The 14,847-nt window shown below is 36.2% G+C and overlaps 1 protein-coding gene across 1 annotated transcript; it reads left to right on the top strand.

Moving 5' to 3' along the window:
- Window positions 1-1,074: 1,074 nt before the first annotated feature.
- LOC113305952 lies at window positions 1,075-1,560 on the top strand. The gene has a single exon (XM_026554943.1). It carries the CDS (start codon window positions 1,075-1,077, stop codon window positions 1,558-1,560), a length of 486 nt encoding a protein of 161 aa, XP_026410728.1.
- The last annotated feature ends 13,287 nt before the right edge of the window (window positions 1,561-14,847 follow it).

Here is a 14,847-nt window from a genome sequence, read left to right as displayed (position 1 = left end):
TCTTTTGTCTTACCATTTTACTTTATCACGTTATCAACACCTTGCTCTAACTAATTGAGGCTTGGTTTAATCAATCAAGGTAGGAAATTTTGTTCTCTACACAATCATTAAAGGAGGTATTTTTATTTTTTTTATTGGAACATTCTTCTAAAATTCGTTGCACATGCATGTTGTCTCTTCTTTGAAATTAATGTGTGTGTCTTCATATTTATTACATACCCATAATCATAGAGTAAATAAATCATCTCCTGATTTTTGTATATTGTTCTCCTTCTTTTAAGGATATTAATTACTCATGGTAGTCATAATTTGTACTTTTACCACATGCTTGTCCTTACCTTGAAAATGATATATGTACCATATTCTTTTATGATAAGCTACCTATTAAACAAAATCATTTTTATCTTTTTTTTTTACTTGGACCAAAAAATTTAAAAATCCATCGTGGTTGTTTAAAACTTTATCATATAGTGTTGTACTATTTTATTTTAAAATGGTAAGTATTATTTTCGAAAAACATGATCACTAGAAGTGTTAGAGTAGACCATAAAAATCATGATGTTGTATTGCTTATTTTATATTCTAGTTTGAACCATGTTCCAAATATTGACAATATATATATAATATTTATTTTAAATATTAATCACGCTTAAGGTTTGTTAATAAATATGCAAACTAAATGCGACTTAAATTCCAATAATTTATATGCGTATATAAATGATAAATGGGCCTGTAGTTTATTTTTTTTAACAGACCTATCTTCAGTTGATTATTTTGTCAACCCTGATAACAAATTGTTTGCAATTTTTAAACCATAAAGAAATTTGGTCTGCAAACAAAGTTCCACTGTTAAAACCATAAATAAGATTGGTTAATTAATTTTGTGAACGTGGTTATGATCAGAGATTGGATTATATGACATATCCGTATTACCCACAAAACCATAAAGAAATTTGGTTTTGGTATCCATCTTGGCCACAAAGAAATTTGGTCACGGGAAAATGATACTGGGATTTGTCGTGGACTCAGAAGGACTTGAGCACCATATTAATGTCCTTTATTTTGTCTATGTAGATGGACCCAATTCGACCAGAATTCAAACTTTTGGACTCAGCAGGACTTGAGTACCACCGTTGGGTATCTGATGTGGAAACCACTTTCGTGGAAAAGAACTTCACCTCCACTATCAATCCATCTGCCGACGCTGCTCCGGCAACTGAGAAAGGCAAAGCTAATGCTTTTATGTTCCTCAAGAGGCATATCGATCCTAACCTACGTTGGGGTTATCGTCACTTGAAAATGCCAAAAGAGCTATGGGATACTCTAGATAGCCGTTTTGGGAACATTCATGATTCATTAATACCACAATTGAACGTCCTGTGGAATGAAATCTGCTTCCTCGATTATGTGAAAGTGAATGATTTCCAAAAAGACATGCTCCAGATTCAGGCACGTATGGATTTTTGTGGAAAGAAACTTACTGATGAGGAAATGATTCAGAAAATCCTATCGACCTTTCCCACCTCGTCCATGATACTAGCGAACCAGTATCGTTTATAGGTCGACAATAAAAGAATCAACACATTCAGTAGGTTGATAAACCTACTGCAAGTGGCCGAAAGGCACAATGAGATTCTTTTCAATAACAATGTCAGAGCTGTCGGGAAAAAGAAAGTTCCCTAAGATAACCATGGCAAGGTCCATAAGGGAAAGAACCCCAAAGGAAAAAGGGATTGAAATTCTGATTCACATCCCCATGATCCATACCCACGTGGAGATAACACCTATCATGGAAGAGGACGTAAGGGACATAATCGAGGTCGAGGACGTAAAGGCCACTCTAATGTTTGGCATAGAGAAGGAACTTCTGGCCATAGTAGTGGTGATCCTAAGTTCGAGAAAACACCTAAAAACCCAGCTGACAAAAAGGTCGCAGACGAAAATGCGCCTTGTTTTAGGTGTGGAATTTCTGGACATTGGTACAAGCATTGCAAGGCTAATGCCAATGTAGATGCGAGCTACAAAAAGTACCGGTAAACTCTCGAACAAGAGGCTAACTATATGGAATAAAATGATGTAACCCCTGACGTTAACCTCACAGTCTCAGACTTCCTGGGCAATGAGAACTTTTCCCCAACAATGGATGTGCCTGACTTTGCTTGGGCATAAGAATTTAGTTTCTTGTTTTATAGCTTGCTAGACTCTGTCTGTTTTTAGATGCTTTGAAGTTTTATGACTATCATTTGTTTAATAGTTTGAGTAGGTGTTGTTGTTAAACATGTTGTTTCCATCTTTATGTTATGTATGGATTATCTATAAGTACTTATTTTCTATTAAGTTCAATAGAATTTTACTTTGTTTATAGTAATCTGTTGTTTAGCATGTAAATTAGAATGGAAAGGACGCCATTCTAGTGGAACAAAATTCTCTAAAGGAAATGAGATAAATTGTTCGTTTTTCTTTGTTTGTAACATTCCTGCCTAATGTTCTTGTAGGAATGTCTCCAGGAGAAATTGAATGTCTAGTTGATAGTGAAACCACCCACACTATCCTAAGAAATAGACAATTATTTTGTCGATTTTACTCCTTATAATACATCTTTGACTATGATGATTGGATCATCGCAGGTAATAATTGGGAGAGGTAGTGCTCAATTCTTGTTGCCAAACGGCACAATGATTAAAGTCACAGAAGCTCTATATGCACCAAGATCTCATCGCACTTTGTTGAGTTTCAAGGATATCCGTGCAAATGGTTATCACTTGGAAACTCACTGTGAAAATGGAATTGAGTACATATATGTGACCTCTAGTGAATGCGGAAGGAAGCGCATCTTAGAGAAACTAATGAGTCACTCTAGTGGATTGTGTATCACCACTATTAGGATTATCGAATCCCATGTGGTTGCCAACGATGAACTGTTGGCCAGTGACTTATATAAGCTTTGGCACGATCGACTGGGGGAACCAGGTCGTGATATGATGATCCGTGTTTCGAAGAACTCACACGGACATCCTTTCTTTCGAATGAAAAAGAAAATGAGACAAAATATTGTTACAATACAGAGTAACAATGTGCATTCTAAAGTAAATGATGCACATTTTATGCCTTCTAAAGTAAGAGAAGCGCAACCTTCGTCTTCAAAAGTAATTGAAGCGCACCCACTGTCTCATTCTTCTTCGTTGTCCTTATCGAAGGCACATCGCTCATTCTGCAAAGCTTGTTCTTTGTCAAAGACATGATCGAGACCATCCTATGCAAAAGATACCAAACAAAATATTCCATTTTTACAAAGAATACAAGGTGATATTTGTGGACCTATACATCCAGAATGCGGACCGTTCAGATATTTTATGGTTCTGGTTGATGCTTCGACCCATTGGTCACACGTTGCATTGTTGTCCATAAGAAATGCTGCATTTGCAAAGCTCCTAACACAAGTTATACGATTAAGGGCTCACCACCCTGATTATCCAATCAAGTCTATCAGACTTGATAATGCTGGGGAATTTACATCTAAAGGATTTGATGATTTTTGTATGCCTAATGGAATTGACGTAGAGCATCCCGTACCCCATGTACACACTCAAAATGGTCTCGCAGAAGATACCGTCAAAAGGTTACAGATGATAGCTAGGGCATTGGTTATGCGTTCCAACCTTCCCATTACTGCCTGGGGGTACGCCATATTGCATGCAGCATTACTTATTCGCTTTAGACCCACTGTTATCCAACCATTTTCCGTGTACCAATTGGTAACTGGATATGAGACTGATATTTCACATTTATGCATATTTGGTTGTGCCGTATACGTGCCTATTACGCCCCCACAACGTACTAAGATGGGTCCACAAAGACGAGTAGGTATTTATGTTGGATACGAATCCCCAACAATTATCCGCTACTTAGAACCTTTGACAGGCGATCTCTTTACCGCTAGATTTTCGGATTGTCACTTTGATGAGACAACCTTCCCGTCGTTAGGGGGAGGTATGGAAAAGGACTTCCAAAGGGAACGACAGGAATTGTCATGGTGTGTTCCCACATTGTCTCATCTTGATCCCCGCACTCCACAATGCGAAGGTGAAGTGAAAATAATTATCGATCTTCAGAATGTGACAAATTCAATACCTGATGCATTTACTGATATCGCTAAAGTGACGAGATCACATATACTAGCTGCAAACGTGCCTGCAAGGTTGGAAGTTCCCGACAAGGGAAAAGGTACCATAAATATATGTACCAAGGCTGCACTTGGTGGAAGTGTAGCTGAGGCCGTGGCCCCCAAAAGGAAAAGGGGGAGACCACTTGGTTCGATCGATACTCAGCCAAGGAAGAAAAGGGCGAGTAAGGCACAAACTGGTCCATATATCATATACAGATAATCCATCTCATGAGATTATCTCTGATTACAGTTATGTCCATGAATCATTAATGGGGGACGCCCCGAAGTTTGAATTGATTCCAGAGAACAAAGAAATCTCAATGGATTGTGAAAGTGCATACGTGTTTATGGACGCATATTGATGATATATTCTCATATATTGTTGCTCGAGAGATTATCGAGCACGATGATATCGAACCACGCTCTATTGCAGAATGCCAAAAAAGAGCAGATTGGCCTCAATAGAGAGATGCAATCCGGGATGAACTAGATTCATTGGCAAAAAGACAGGTATTTGGTGCGGTAGTGCTAACCCCACCAGGTGTAAAGCCTGTAGGACATAAATGGGTATTTGTCAGAAAGTGTAATGAGAAAAACGAAGTCTTGAGATATAAGGCTCGCCTTGTGGCGCAAGGTTTCTCACAACGCCCTGATATTGATTACGAAGAAACGTACTCTCCTGTAATGGACGTCATAACGTTCCGTTACTTAGTCAGCTTAGTATTTTCAGAAGGAATTTAAATGCAACTTATGGATGTGGTTACCGCATATCTCTATGGGGATCTTGATACATAGATATTCATGAAAGTTCCAGATGGACTTCCATTGCCCAAATCAAGTAACTCTAAACCACGGAGTGCATTTTCAATTCAGTTGAAACGCTCACTTTACGGATTAAAGCAATCTGGGCGGATGTGGTATACCCGTCTAAGTGATTATTTGATTGGTAAGGGATATACAAATAATGAATTGTGCCTCTGTGTGTTTATAAAAAAACAAGTTTCGGATTTGGTATTATAGATGTTTATGTCGACGACATGAACATAGTAGGTGCTCTTGATGAACTAAGAGAAACCGCAAGCTATTTGAAATCCGAATTTAAGATGAAAGATCTTGGGAAAACTCGAATGTGTCTAGGACTTGAACTAGAACATCGAGCTTGTGGAATATTAATCCACCAGTCTGCATATGTCCAAAAGATACTTAGGAAATTTAATATGGACAAAGTGCACCCTACTAGCGCTCCCATGGTTGGTCGAACTTTAGATGTACATAAAGATCCATTTCGTCCAAAGGAAAATGGTGAAGATGTATTGGGAGCTGAATATCCCTATCTAAGTGAAATAGGCGCATTATTGTACTTAGCACAATGTACTCGACCATATATCTCATTCTTGGTGAACTTGTTAGCTAGATATAGCTCAGCGCCAACGCAGCGTCATTGGAATGGTATAAAGAATATATTTAGATACCTAAAGGTAACCATTGACTTGGGTTTGTTTTATTCTTACGAAGACGAAAGAAGAGATGATAATATAATTGCAACTCCTTACAACAAGAATTTTTTGGTTGGTTTTGCTGATGCCGGGTACCTCTCAGACCCACACAAAGGTCGATCACAAACTGGATATGTGTTCACTATCGGGACTACAACGATATCCTGGAGATCGACCAAGCAAACCCTTGTGGCTACCTCCACGAACCACTCTGAGATCATTGCCCTACATGAGGCGGTTCGTGAGTGTATATGGTTAAGGTCTATCATTACACATATTCGAGGGACATGTGGTTTGAGTTCTACCACTGAAGATCCAACTTGCATTTACGAAGATAATGCAGCTTGCATCGAACAGATGAAGCAAGGGTATATCAAGGGTGATAATACGAAACATATATCACCGAAGTTCTTCTACAATCAGCAACAACAATGTCTTCTAAACATTCAGGTCAGTAAAGTAAAATATGACGAAAATTTGGCAGACTTATTTACTAAGTCATTACCTAAGGCACATTTGGAAAACATGTGAGAAGTATAGGACTAAAGAGATTGTTCGAACTTCCCATGACCCCATAGGACTAAAGGAACTGTCCACTCCCACGAATGTATTAGACTAAAGAAATTGTCCTGCATCAGGGGGAGCACCTCATGGTATTTTGAACTCTTTTCCTTCACCGAGGTCACTTTTTCCCACTGGGTTTTACTACTCGGAAAGGTTTTTAGTAAGACAACAATAATACCATAATACAAATGATGAGGAGATGTCGATATCAGGGGGAGTATCTAACGATGCACTGATGACATCAAAGTGTGTTGTACTCTTTTCCTTCACCGAGGTTACTTTTTCCCACTAGGTTTTGTTACTCGACAAGGTTTTTAATGAGACAACAAAATTACTCGAGATACAACTGCGGTTGAGGTTATTCTTCTCCTTACAAGTGATCAGGTTTTTGTGAGAAATATTTTTCCTGACACGGTTCTACAAAGGAGAAAAGTCTTGACCAACGACACCATTTCAGAAGCTCAAATATCTTCTTTCTACTTCGGCCAGTTTTTATCTCGACGAAGTTTTCTGGAAAGGTTTTTACAAAGCAGTTAGTTTATAATGGTGGTCATCCAAGGGAGAGTGTTGTAGGAACATGAGTGGGGAAATGTCTGACCACCACATGTGGAGACATGCATGTAAACTTCACTCTTTCTACTTGAAATATGTAAGGTTTAGTCTTTGCTAACCAACAAGTGTACCACATAACTCCCACTAGTGCATGTACTCTTTACATATATAAAAGAGGAAGTAGACAAGTAATAAGAAGTACTGATTTCCTTCTTCTCTTCTCTTTAATACTATATTCTCTCTTTTGTCTTACCATTTTACTTTATCAATAATTTTTATAATTCTCACCTGCATTCATACATAGGTACATGCATCCATTATTTTTCATATATTTGCATCATTTGCACAGCTCAGCTGTTAAAACTAAAGCTACAAAGGATAAAACAAAAAGACTTCAAAATTGAAAATAAAAGATGAGAATACGCAAAATTAACTCTTCAAGAGACCTATCTCAAAAATTAGGTCTTCAAGAGCTCTATCCAAAAATTAGCTCTTTAAGAGCACGAACTAAAAATTAGCTCTTCAAGAGCTCGATCAAAACAAGTTAGCTTATCAAGAGCTCGATCTAAAAAGTTAGCTCCACGAGATATCGAACTCAGAAAAAAAAACAGCCCTCGTCAAGCTAAAGTACAAAAATAACAAAATTCTCAAAAGTTGGAAAAATGAGAAACTTTACTCCGAAAAGGGGAAGGTGAAGGCGGAGAGTGGGTGGGGTGGGGGTGGGTAGAAAAATATACAGGTGCAAAAAATAGAAAACTACATTGACTTGATCCATAAAAATGGGCATGTGAACAGTCACATAAATGACGCAGCCATAATTCAAGGGAAACAAAATTTTGATTTTGGGTAGCAAACCTAAGGATCCACCTTAAACATAAAAAGTAGAATATTTTAAAACAAAATACTTTTCTTTGGGGAGAAGAGGCATCAATACCTCGAAAAAATGGTACATGTAAGCTATTAAATCTAAAGAATTTTGCGATAAATGTCACCAAAGCAAAAGATGTTAAAGAAAAATGGACCATTAAAGCTTTATATAAACAAAGCCTACACTCGTTTGTATAAAACTAGGGGAAATATGTAAATGGAAAAAATATGCATCTACAGATATCTAAGACCTGAAAATCAAACAAGTTTCACATAAGCATTAGTTTATATAAAACTGGGGTCAGATATATATGGTAGAGCATTGCTCGGTTGAACCCACAAATTTTGCTATCTCAAGCTTGTTGTCAGTATTAGCTGATCAAAACTATATCTTACTTTCTAGTATATTAATTCAAGTCTCGGACTAGGTTAGAATTTTAGTTGAGTACCAGAGATCACCCTTGAAGAATGAAGATCGACAAAGACATTTGGAGAACTTATGTATTTTACTCACTATACCATCATATTATCTATTGAGACTATGTCGTATGACTTCTAGTAGAATTACAAAGAAGAAGTTTCGAGTCAAGCTTTTCGTGTGAAAAATATCGAAATATGGTTTATCAAATAAGATGTTCAACGGTCCTTTACAATATTAGTTCTATGAATTAATTTGTGTATCAATTAAAAATTTCCCATGCAAATGATTGTATCACTTGAGAATGTTTCAAACATCATAAGAGAGAAATATGAACTCACTGATATTTCTACTAAGGGTAGGTTGGCGAACCAGTTCGCAAACCATAGATATCTGAGTTATAGAAATATAGGAAGGTTGGCGAACCAGTTCTCAAACCGCAAGTTAGTTGGGTACGGTTCACAATCCAGGTTGGCGAACCGTGGTGAACTGAGTTTTAAGTTGGATAAATAGGCTAGTAGTTGGAGAATATAGTTCGCGAACTGTGGTCAACTGAGTTTCGTAGTCTAGTAGGGTTGGCAAACCCGATTCACGAACCGTAGCACCCTGACCCGTGAAAAATCCCTACGGTTGTCGAACCGTTGTACCAACTGTCCCGATAATTTTTAGCAAATGCTTAAATACCTATTATTTTATATGGTGTCAACAACCGAAGTTGATCCTCAAAACAAAAATCAGAAAATAATAATAATAATAATAATAATAATAATACGAAGGATAATATGGTGGTAGTCAAAGCTTCACTCCCAGGTACGCTATTTCGGCTGCTATCACACGTAAGAATAACAAATACGCTGACAAGTGTCCATCTCTTGGTCATGGTTTTAGAGTTTTAGCGCTCTCGACTCTGGGAGAACTTGGTGAAGACATTATTCTCTTTATGAAAAGGTTGAAGACTTGCATGGTTAGTTATGATGGTAATAGAAAACTAGGTAGTTCTCTTTTTCATCGTTTAGATATTATTATTCAAAAAGGCGTGGGTGCCCAGATTGTTGCTAGACTCCCAGCTAACCCTGTGTAATTACTTTGTTTTTTATTTTTAATCCCTCTGAGGTGGTGTTTATATGATAATAATAATAATAATAATAATAATAAATTCACTCTTGGTTTTTTAATAAAAGCCTTCATGGCATCCTTTCATAAAAATAATAATAATAACATAGTATCAACAACCGAAGTTGACATCATAATATAGTGTCGACAATCGAAGTTCAACCCAAAATATGGTGTCAACAACCAAAGTAGAGACCAAAATCTAATGTCAACAACGAAAGTTGATCCCAAAAAATTGATGTACTAAAATTAGTGAACCTGATATGAATCGAACACGCATCTTATGACGTGGTGTCGGTCGTGCTACCATTGCACCACAAATTCAGCATATCATTATTCATTTACATGTCTTCCTAGTAACACTGTTCGGAAATTCAAAATAAAATGCATTGTTTTCCAAACAGACTCAATTCTTAAGGAAAGTTAATCATTTCTCAACCTAGATATAACGAATATAGTCTAGAATAGTTTGCAGATGGACTCCTTTCCGAAACTACAGATTCGTATTGAGGTTCTTTAAACAATCAACACAGTGAAGAAGATAAAGGTAAAAAAAACACTGATTCAATACTCCAAATTACCTTAAAGAAGATATGGCACCAAAAGTAATGCACTTGTATGCTTGTATCTTACTGCAATGTTAATACCATTTCACCACTACACCTCCAACTCCATTGTTTTACCACCACCACGAATGTTCCACCACTTCCACCAGCAATGCCACAAATAAATAACAATACATAATCAGTATCTTAACAATCAATATGAGAATAAAAAACAACTAAAATACTTAAGCCTAGCTTGAAATTTCGAAAAACTGTGCATAACCACCAAAGTATGATATTCTTGTATAAAGGAAGTGTAAAAGAAGAAACAAGAGAACAAGCCAACATGCACACACAAAATACGTATTTATCCCACATCTATAGTCTTACTACTGTCAGTAAACAAGCACCCACACAAAATTCTAGTTTGTAACATTCATAATGATCATCTTGTTGGGTAACAATTATTCAAAAAGGGTGGACGTGTGACCCACTACTTAGTGTGAATGATAATCTTATAATAATTAGTTGTTTGACTTAATGCCACATATAACTAGGACTCGTGGCAATTTTGCTAGAGCACATCTCGGTCGAACTCACATGCGTTGCTATCTCAAGCATGTTTGTCAATGTTAGTGATCAAAACTATAAGTCTTGATTTCTAGCCTATTTATAGATATCTCGGACTAGGACATAGATTGTGTAGTTGAGCTTAGATTCCACGACGTTCATCATTTGAAGACGAAGAACTACTAAGGGGAGCTTGTGGAACTTTATTGACAAAAGATATATGGAGACTGAAACTCATCTATCACTTGGAAAGTCTATTTCTACTGTATCTCGTGTATTGAGACATAAGTCATATTACAATATAGTTTTTTATATACATATTTGAGATTTCGAGCTGAGTTTATCTCGCTTACATATTTCTCTAAATATGTGTTGGCAAGCTTTCGCTTCGACCAAGTTCATCTTATATCATGAGAATATTGCCGAGTAAAATATTACATGGTTTGTGTGATACAATCATTTGGTGTAGTCTTGGAATGTTTCATTATGATTATTTCAATATCTTAAAAATTGCTTTGATGCTAATAGTGTGTGAAAACGTCTATTTTCATCCTATAAGAAAGTTTCAATGATTGAAATAAAGAGCTTAGAATCATATAACCATGTTTGGATATAAACATAGTGTGTTATCACATTTGTGTGTAAGTCCAAAACCGGGAACCTGAAGTATACGTAGCCGTACGCGTACTGGCGGTTGTTGGATGTTTGGGAAAGTATGCGTACCCGTACACATACTGGCGAAGTATCACGTCCGTGAATTTATGCTGGAGTTTGGAGTGTGAATTGGTATGCGTACTGGCGTAACCAAACTCGTCCCGACTACTTAAGTATGCATACCATTTTGCATACTTAGGTTGGTTACTTTATAAAATAGGTTGTACATGAACTTAAACATTTATAAAATAAGGAATGCAATCTTTGAAAACCGTGGCTATAATGTTCATGAACTGATTCGAGTGAATCAAACCGATTTTGCTTCAATTGTATTTTTGTATACTTTTATGAGAATATAGCAATTGAACGACTCTTTAACTAGTTTCATTTGAGTCATTTGAACTAGTTATGGTTAAGATGAATAAGGTTGATATGAGAGTAATCATATGGCTAACTTCGGTTAACTATTGTTGAGCCAACATGGTGTACACGTTTGGGTACGGTTACATAAACCTAAATGAGGGTACATTTCATTAGTGTGTAACAAGCTAAGTTCGATCTAACAGTTGAAAGATATTAGCTTGGTTGAATCAGATTTTTCATCTAACGATGAATATTGAATGCTTTGTTACCAAGGTAACTTGGATTGCAAACCCTGATTGAAAATTATATAAAGGAGAACTCTAGCAACTAGGAAACCTAATCCCCACACCTCCTGTGTGTTACTAGTTGCATCAACTAGAGTCGATTCTCCTTTAACCTTAGGTTTCTATCGAGACCCTATAGGTTAACGACTTCAAAGAATTCATTGGGATTGTGAAGCCAGGCCCAACTATTTTCTTTGTAGTTGCGTGTTCTGATCTTGCCCGATTCTATCGTTTGAGTACTATCTTCTCTAATATTTGCTCGAGATTTAATTTCCGATAGGCAAGATAAAAAGTAATCACAAACACCTTCGTCTCATCGTTTGTGATTCCACAATATCTAGTTTCGCCATCATACGATTTAGATTATTGTGAGGTGATCGATAATACTAGGATGTTCTTCGGGAATATAAGTCCGGTTTATCAATTGGTTCTTGTTCACCTTGATTTATCAAAATACGGAACAAAAACTCTTGGGTATTTATGCGGGAGACAAGTTTATTCAATCTATAGACTTTTCTGTGTGAGACAGATTTGTTTATCAAGTCTTCGACTTTGGGTCGTAGCAAATATTGGTTGTGGGTGAGATCAGCTAAGAGAATCAAGTGCGTAGTATCCTGCTGGGATCAGAGACGTAAGGAACGCAACCGTACCTTGAATCAGTGTGAGATTAATTAGGGTTCAACTATAGTCCAGTACGAAGTTCATTGGTAGTAGGATAGTGTCTGTAGTGGCTTAATACAGTGTGGTGTTCAAACTGGACTAGGTCCCGGGTTTTTTTTGCATTTGCGGTTTCCTCGTTAACAAAACTTCTGGTGTCTGTGTTATTTCTTTTTTGCATAATATTTTGTTATATAATTTAAATATTACAGGTTGTGCGTTAAGATCAATCAATTAGAATATCCAACCTTTGGTTGTTGATTTAAATTAATTGACACTTGAACATTGGTCTTTGGTACCGTTCAGTTGTTTCACATTATAATCAGGCTCGCGGATTTCTATCTGTTTGATTTTCCGATTACATTGTGAAACAGATATATAAACTCTTTGATATACTTTTCTCTAGTGTTAGATCATAGCTCGGTTGACCCCACCAAGCGTTGGTATGTCAAATTTGATTGTCAAATTTTAGTGAATCAATCTCATTTAAAGAGTCACTTGATTATTTACTAGAGTCAACTTCGTATAGGTTAGCTAGAAAGTTACTAGGATATGAGACTTAGAAGTATTACGTGAATACTTAAATAATGTGAAGAAGTAAATAGCTACAACGACGACATCATCATTCCACTTTAGTAATATTTGACTTGAACTGTTTCATTCCTAACGTATCTTTCTAGTCGTGCATATTGAAAACATAACTGCGAAGCTGTGAATGATTATACTCTAGTTAGACATAGTATTAAGGAATTACAATACGAAGTATAATGCCTATCTTTTGAACTTCGTATATAAGACATCGACATAATCATATGAATGCTATTGTGATTATGTATGGGTATGGATGAAGATTTCTTTCTAGGAAACAATGTTTTATATTCGTTTAAAGGAAGTACAATTCATAAAATTGTTTGATGAATCGAAAGGGAAATGGCTGGCTTATTGGTATTGTTATTCATTGCAAATCTTTGGATTACCAATATGTGTGTTTAGTATAATCGCTCATAACTTGTTTATGTATCTTGGTAAAACTATTCACAAGGCCTGGCTTTTATATTGGTATGACTTTTATTAGTGAAAACGATCTTAAGTAATTACCTGACATGGTATGATCGATTTTTGTAATTGGTGTGACCATTCCTAGTCATTGGGTAACCAATCCTAGAACTTGGTTGGGACTAATCAAAAGATGTGTAATCGATCCTTGTAGTAGGTTAACAAGTTTTAGTAATTGGTGTGACCGACTTGTGCAACCGAATACAAGTTAGATATATACCATATATATGCGGTAACCGATCCTAGTACCTAGTAAACCAAATTTTGGTAATTAGTGTGACCGATCCTAGTACCCACATGGAGGTAGAACCGAAACTTGTTTTGGTAGAACTGTTAAACCCATGAATGGTGATTGAATGTTTTTTGATCAATTACATGGTTCTTGGAAATCAGATGAACCAATTCTAAACTCATTTAGAAGTATGGCAAATCGGTTCCAAGATTGTAAATATTAAAAAGGATTTACAAATTAAAGATGTCGACATACTTTGAACATGTGCAATAACTCTTATCTTTTATTGTTCAAAGATATTCCTTAATAGCTAAAGGAAAGAATCCCGAATCGAAATAAATTGAGAATTTTTTAATTAAGGTTCTTAGTTTTATATGCTTTTAATTTCTAGCAATTAAAATGCATATCTTTAGAAAATAAAAATTAGTAATGTGCATTTACTAGTTGGAGATTTTCTACTGAGATTTCGATCATTAATTGGACAGATCATTTCCAGGAATTATGAAAACTGTTTTTGGCTTTATTGCATATCTTTGAGAATATTCGGTTTTGGAAATTCCTTGATATCCAAACTTCCTTGGTCTATAAATACCCAAGTTTGCATTTCGAGCAAACCATCCTAAGATCCAGCAAAACTACCTAGTTGTGTTGTTACTGGTGGAGCCGTCTATTCAGAGAGGAAAGTAACCTAATTAGGCGAAATCTCTTACGACCGCTCGTTTTAAAGACTTCTTCGGGATTGGGAATCTCTACGAGTACCGTTGGTGGGAAACTAGATAATTGCAGTTTATCATTGGTTTTTGATTAATTTGATTAACTAACGATGGTTGAACTTTGATTGCACCTAATTTGTTTATGCTTGAGAATCTTCTCTTCTGATATAAGATTCACTCAAACTAGATCGAAGTTTCGACGGGGATCTTTAGACTGTTTGTATATCTAAAGACGTCTTGTGATAATCCATTGTTAACAGATTGCGTTCTGTGTGTGATTGATCACAAGAGTTTCAAGTTGATTGTGTGCAGGTGTTTATTGAAGATATAAGAAGATTTGAAGACGAAAAATATTTCTGATTTGGGTTCATAATCTTTGGTGTGCACAAAATTTGATCGGATGCGGATCCAACTATAATCGGTTTATCTTTGTGATAACCTTGATTGATTAGTTGAGTATATCGGCATCAATATACTGTCTTTGTGACTAAGAAGTATTGATTGTAAAACCTAGACAATTACTTTTTGTAATTGTATTGAGATAGATCTAAGAACTTGAAAAAGGAGTTTATTGGAATAAACGGAAGAGCCTTTTGTC

The sequence above is a fragment of the Papaver somniferum genome, chromosome 8 (assembly GCF_003573695.1).
Source record: "Papaver somniferum cultivar HN1 chromosome 8, ASM357369v1, whole genome shotgun sequence".
In the NCBI taxonomy this organism is placed as follows: domain Eukaryota; kingdom Viridiplantae; phylum Streptophyta; class Magnoliopsida; order Ranunculales; family Papaveraceae; genus Papaver; species Papaver somniferum.
This window is presented reverse-complemented; position numbering and strand designations above follow the sequence as displayed.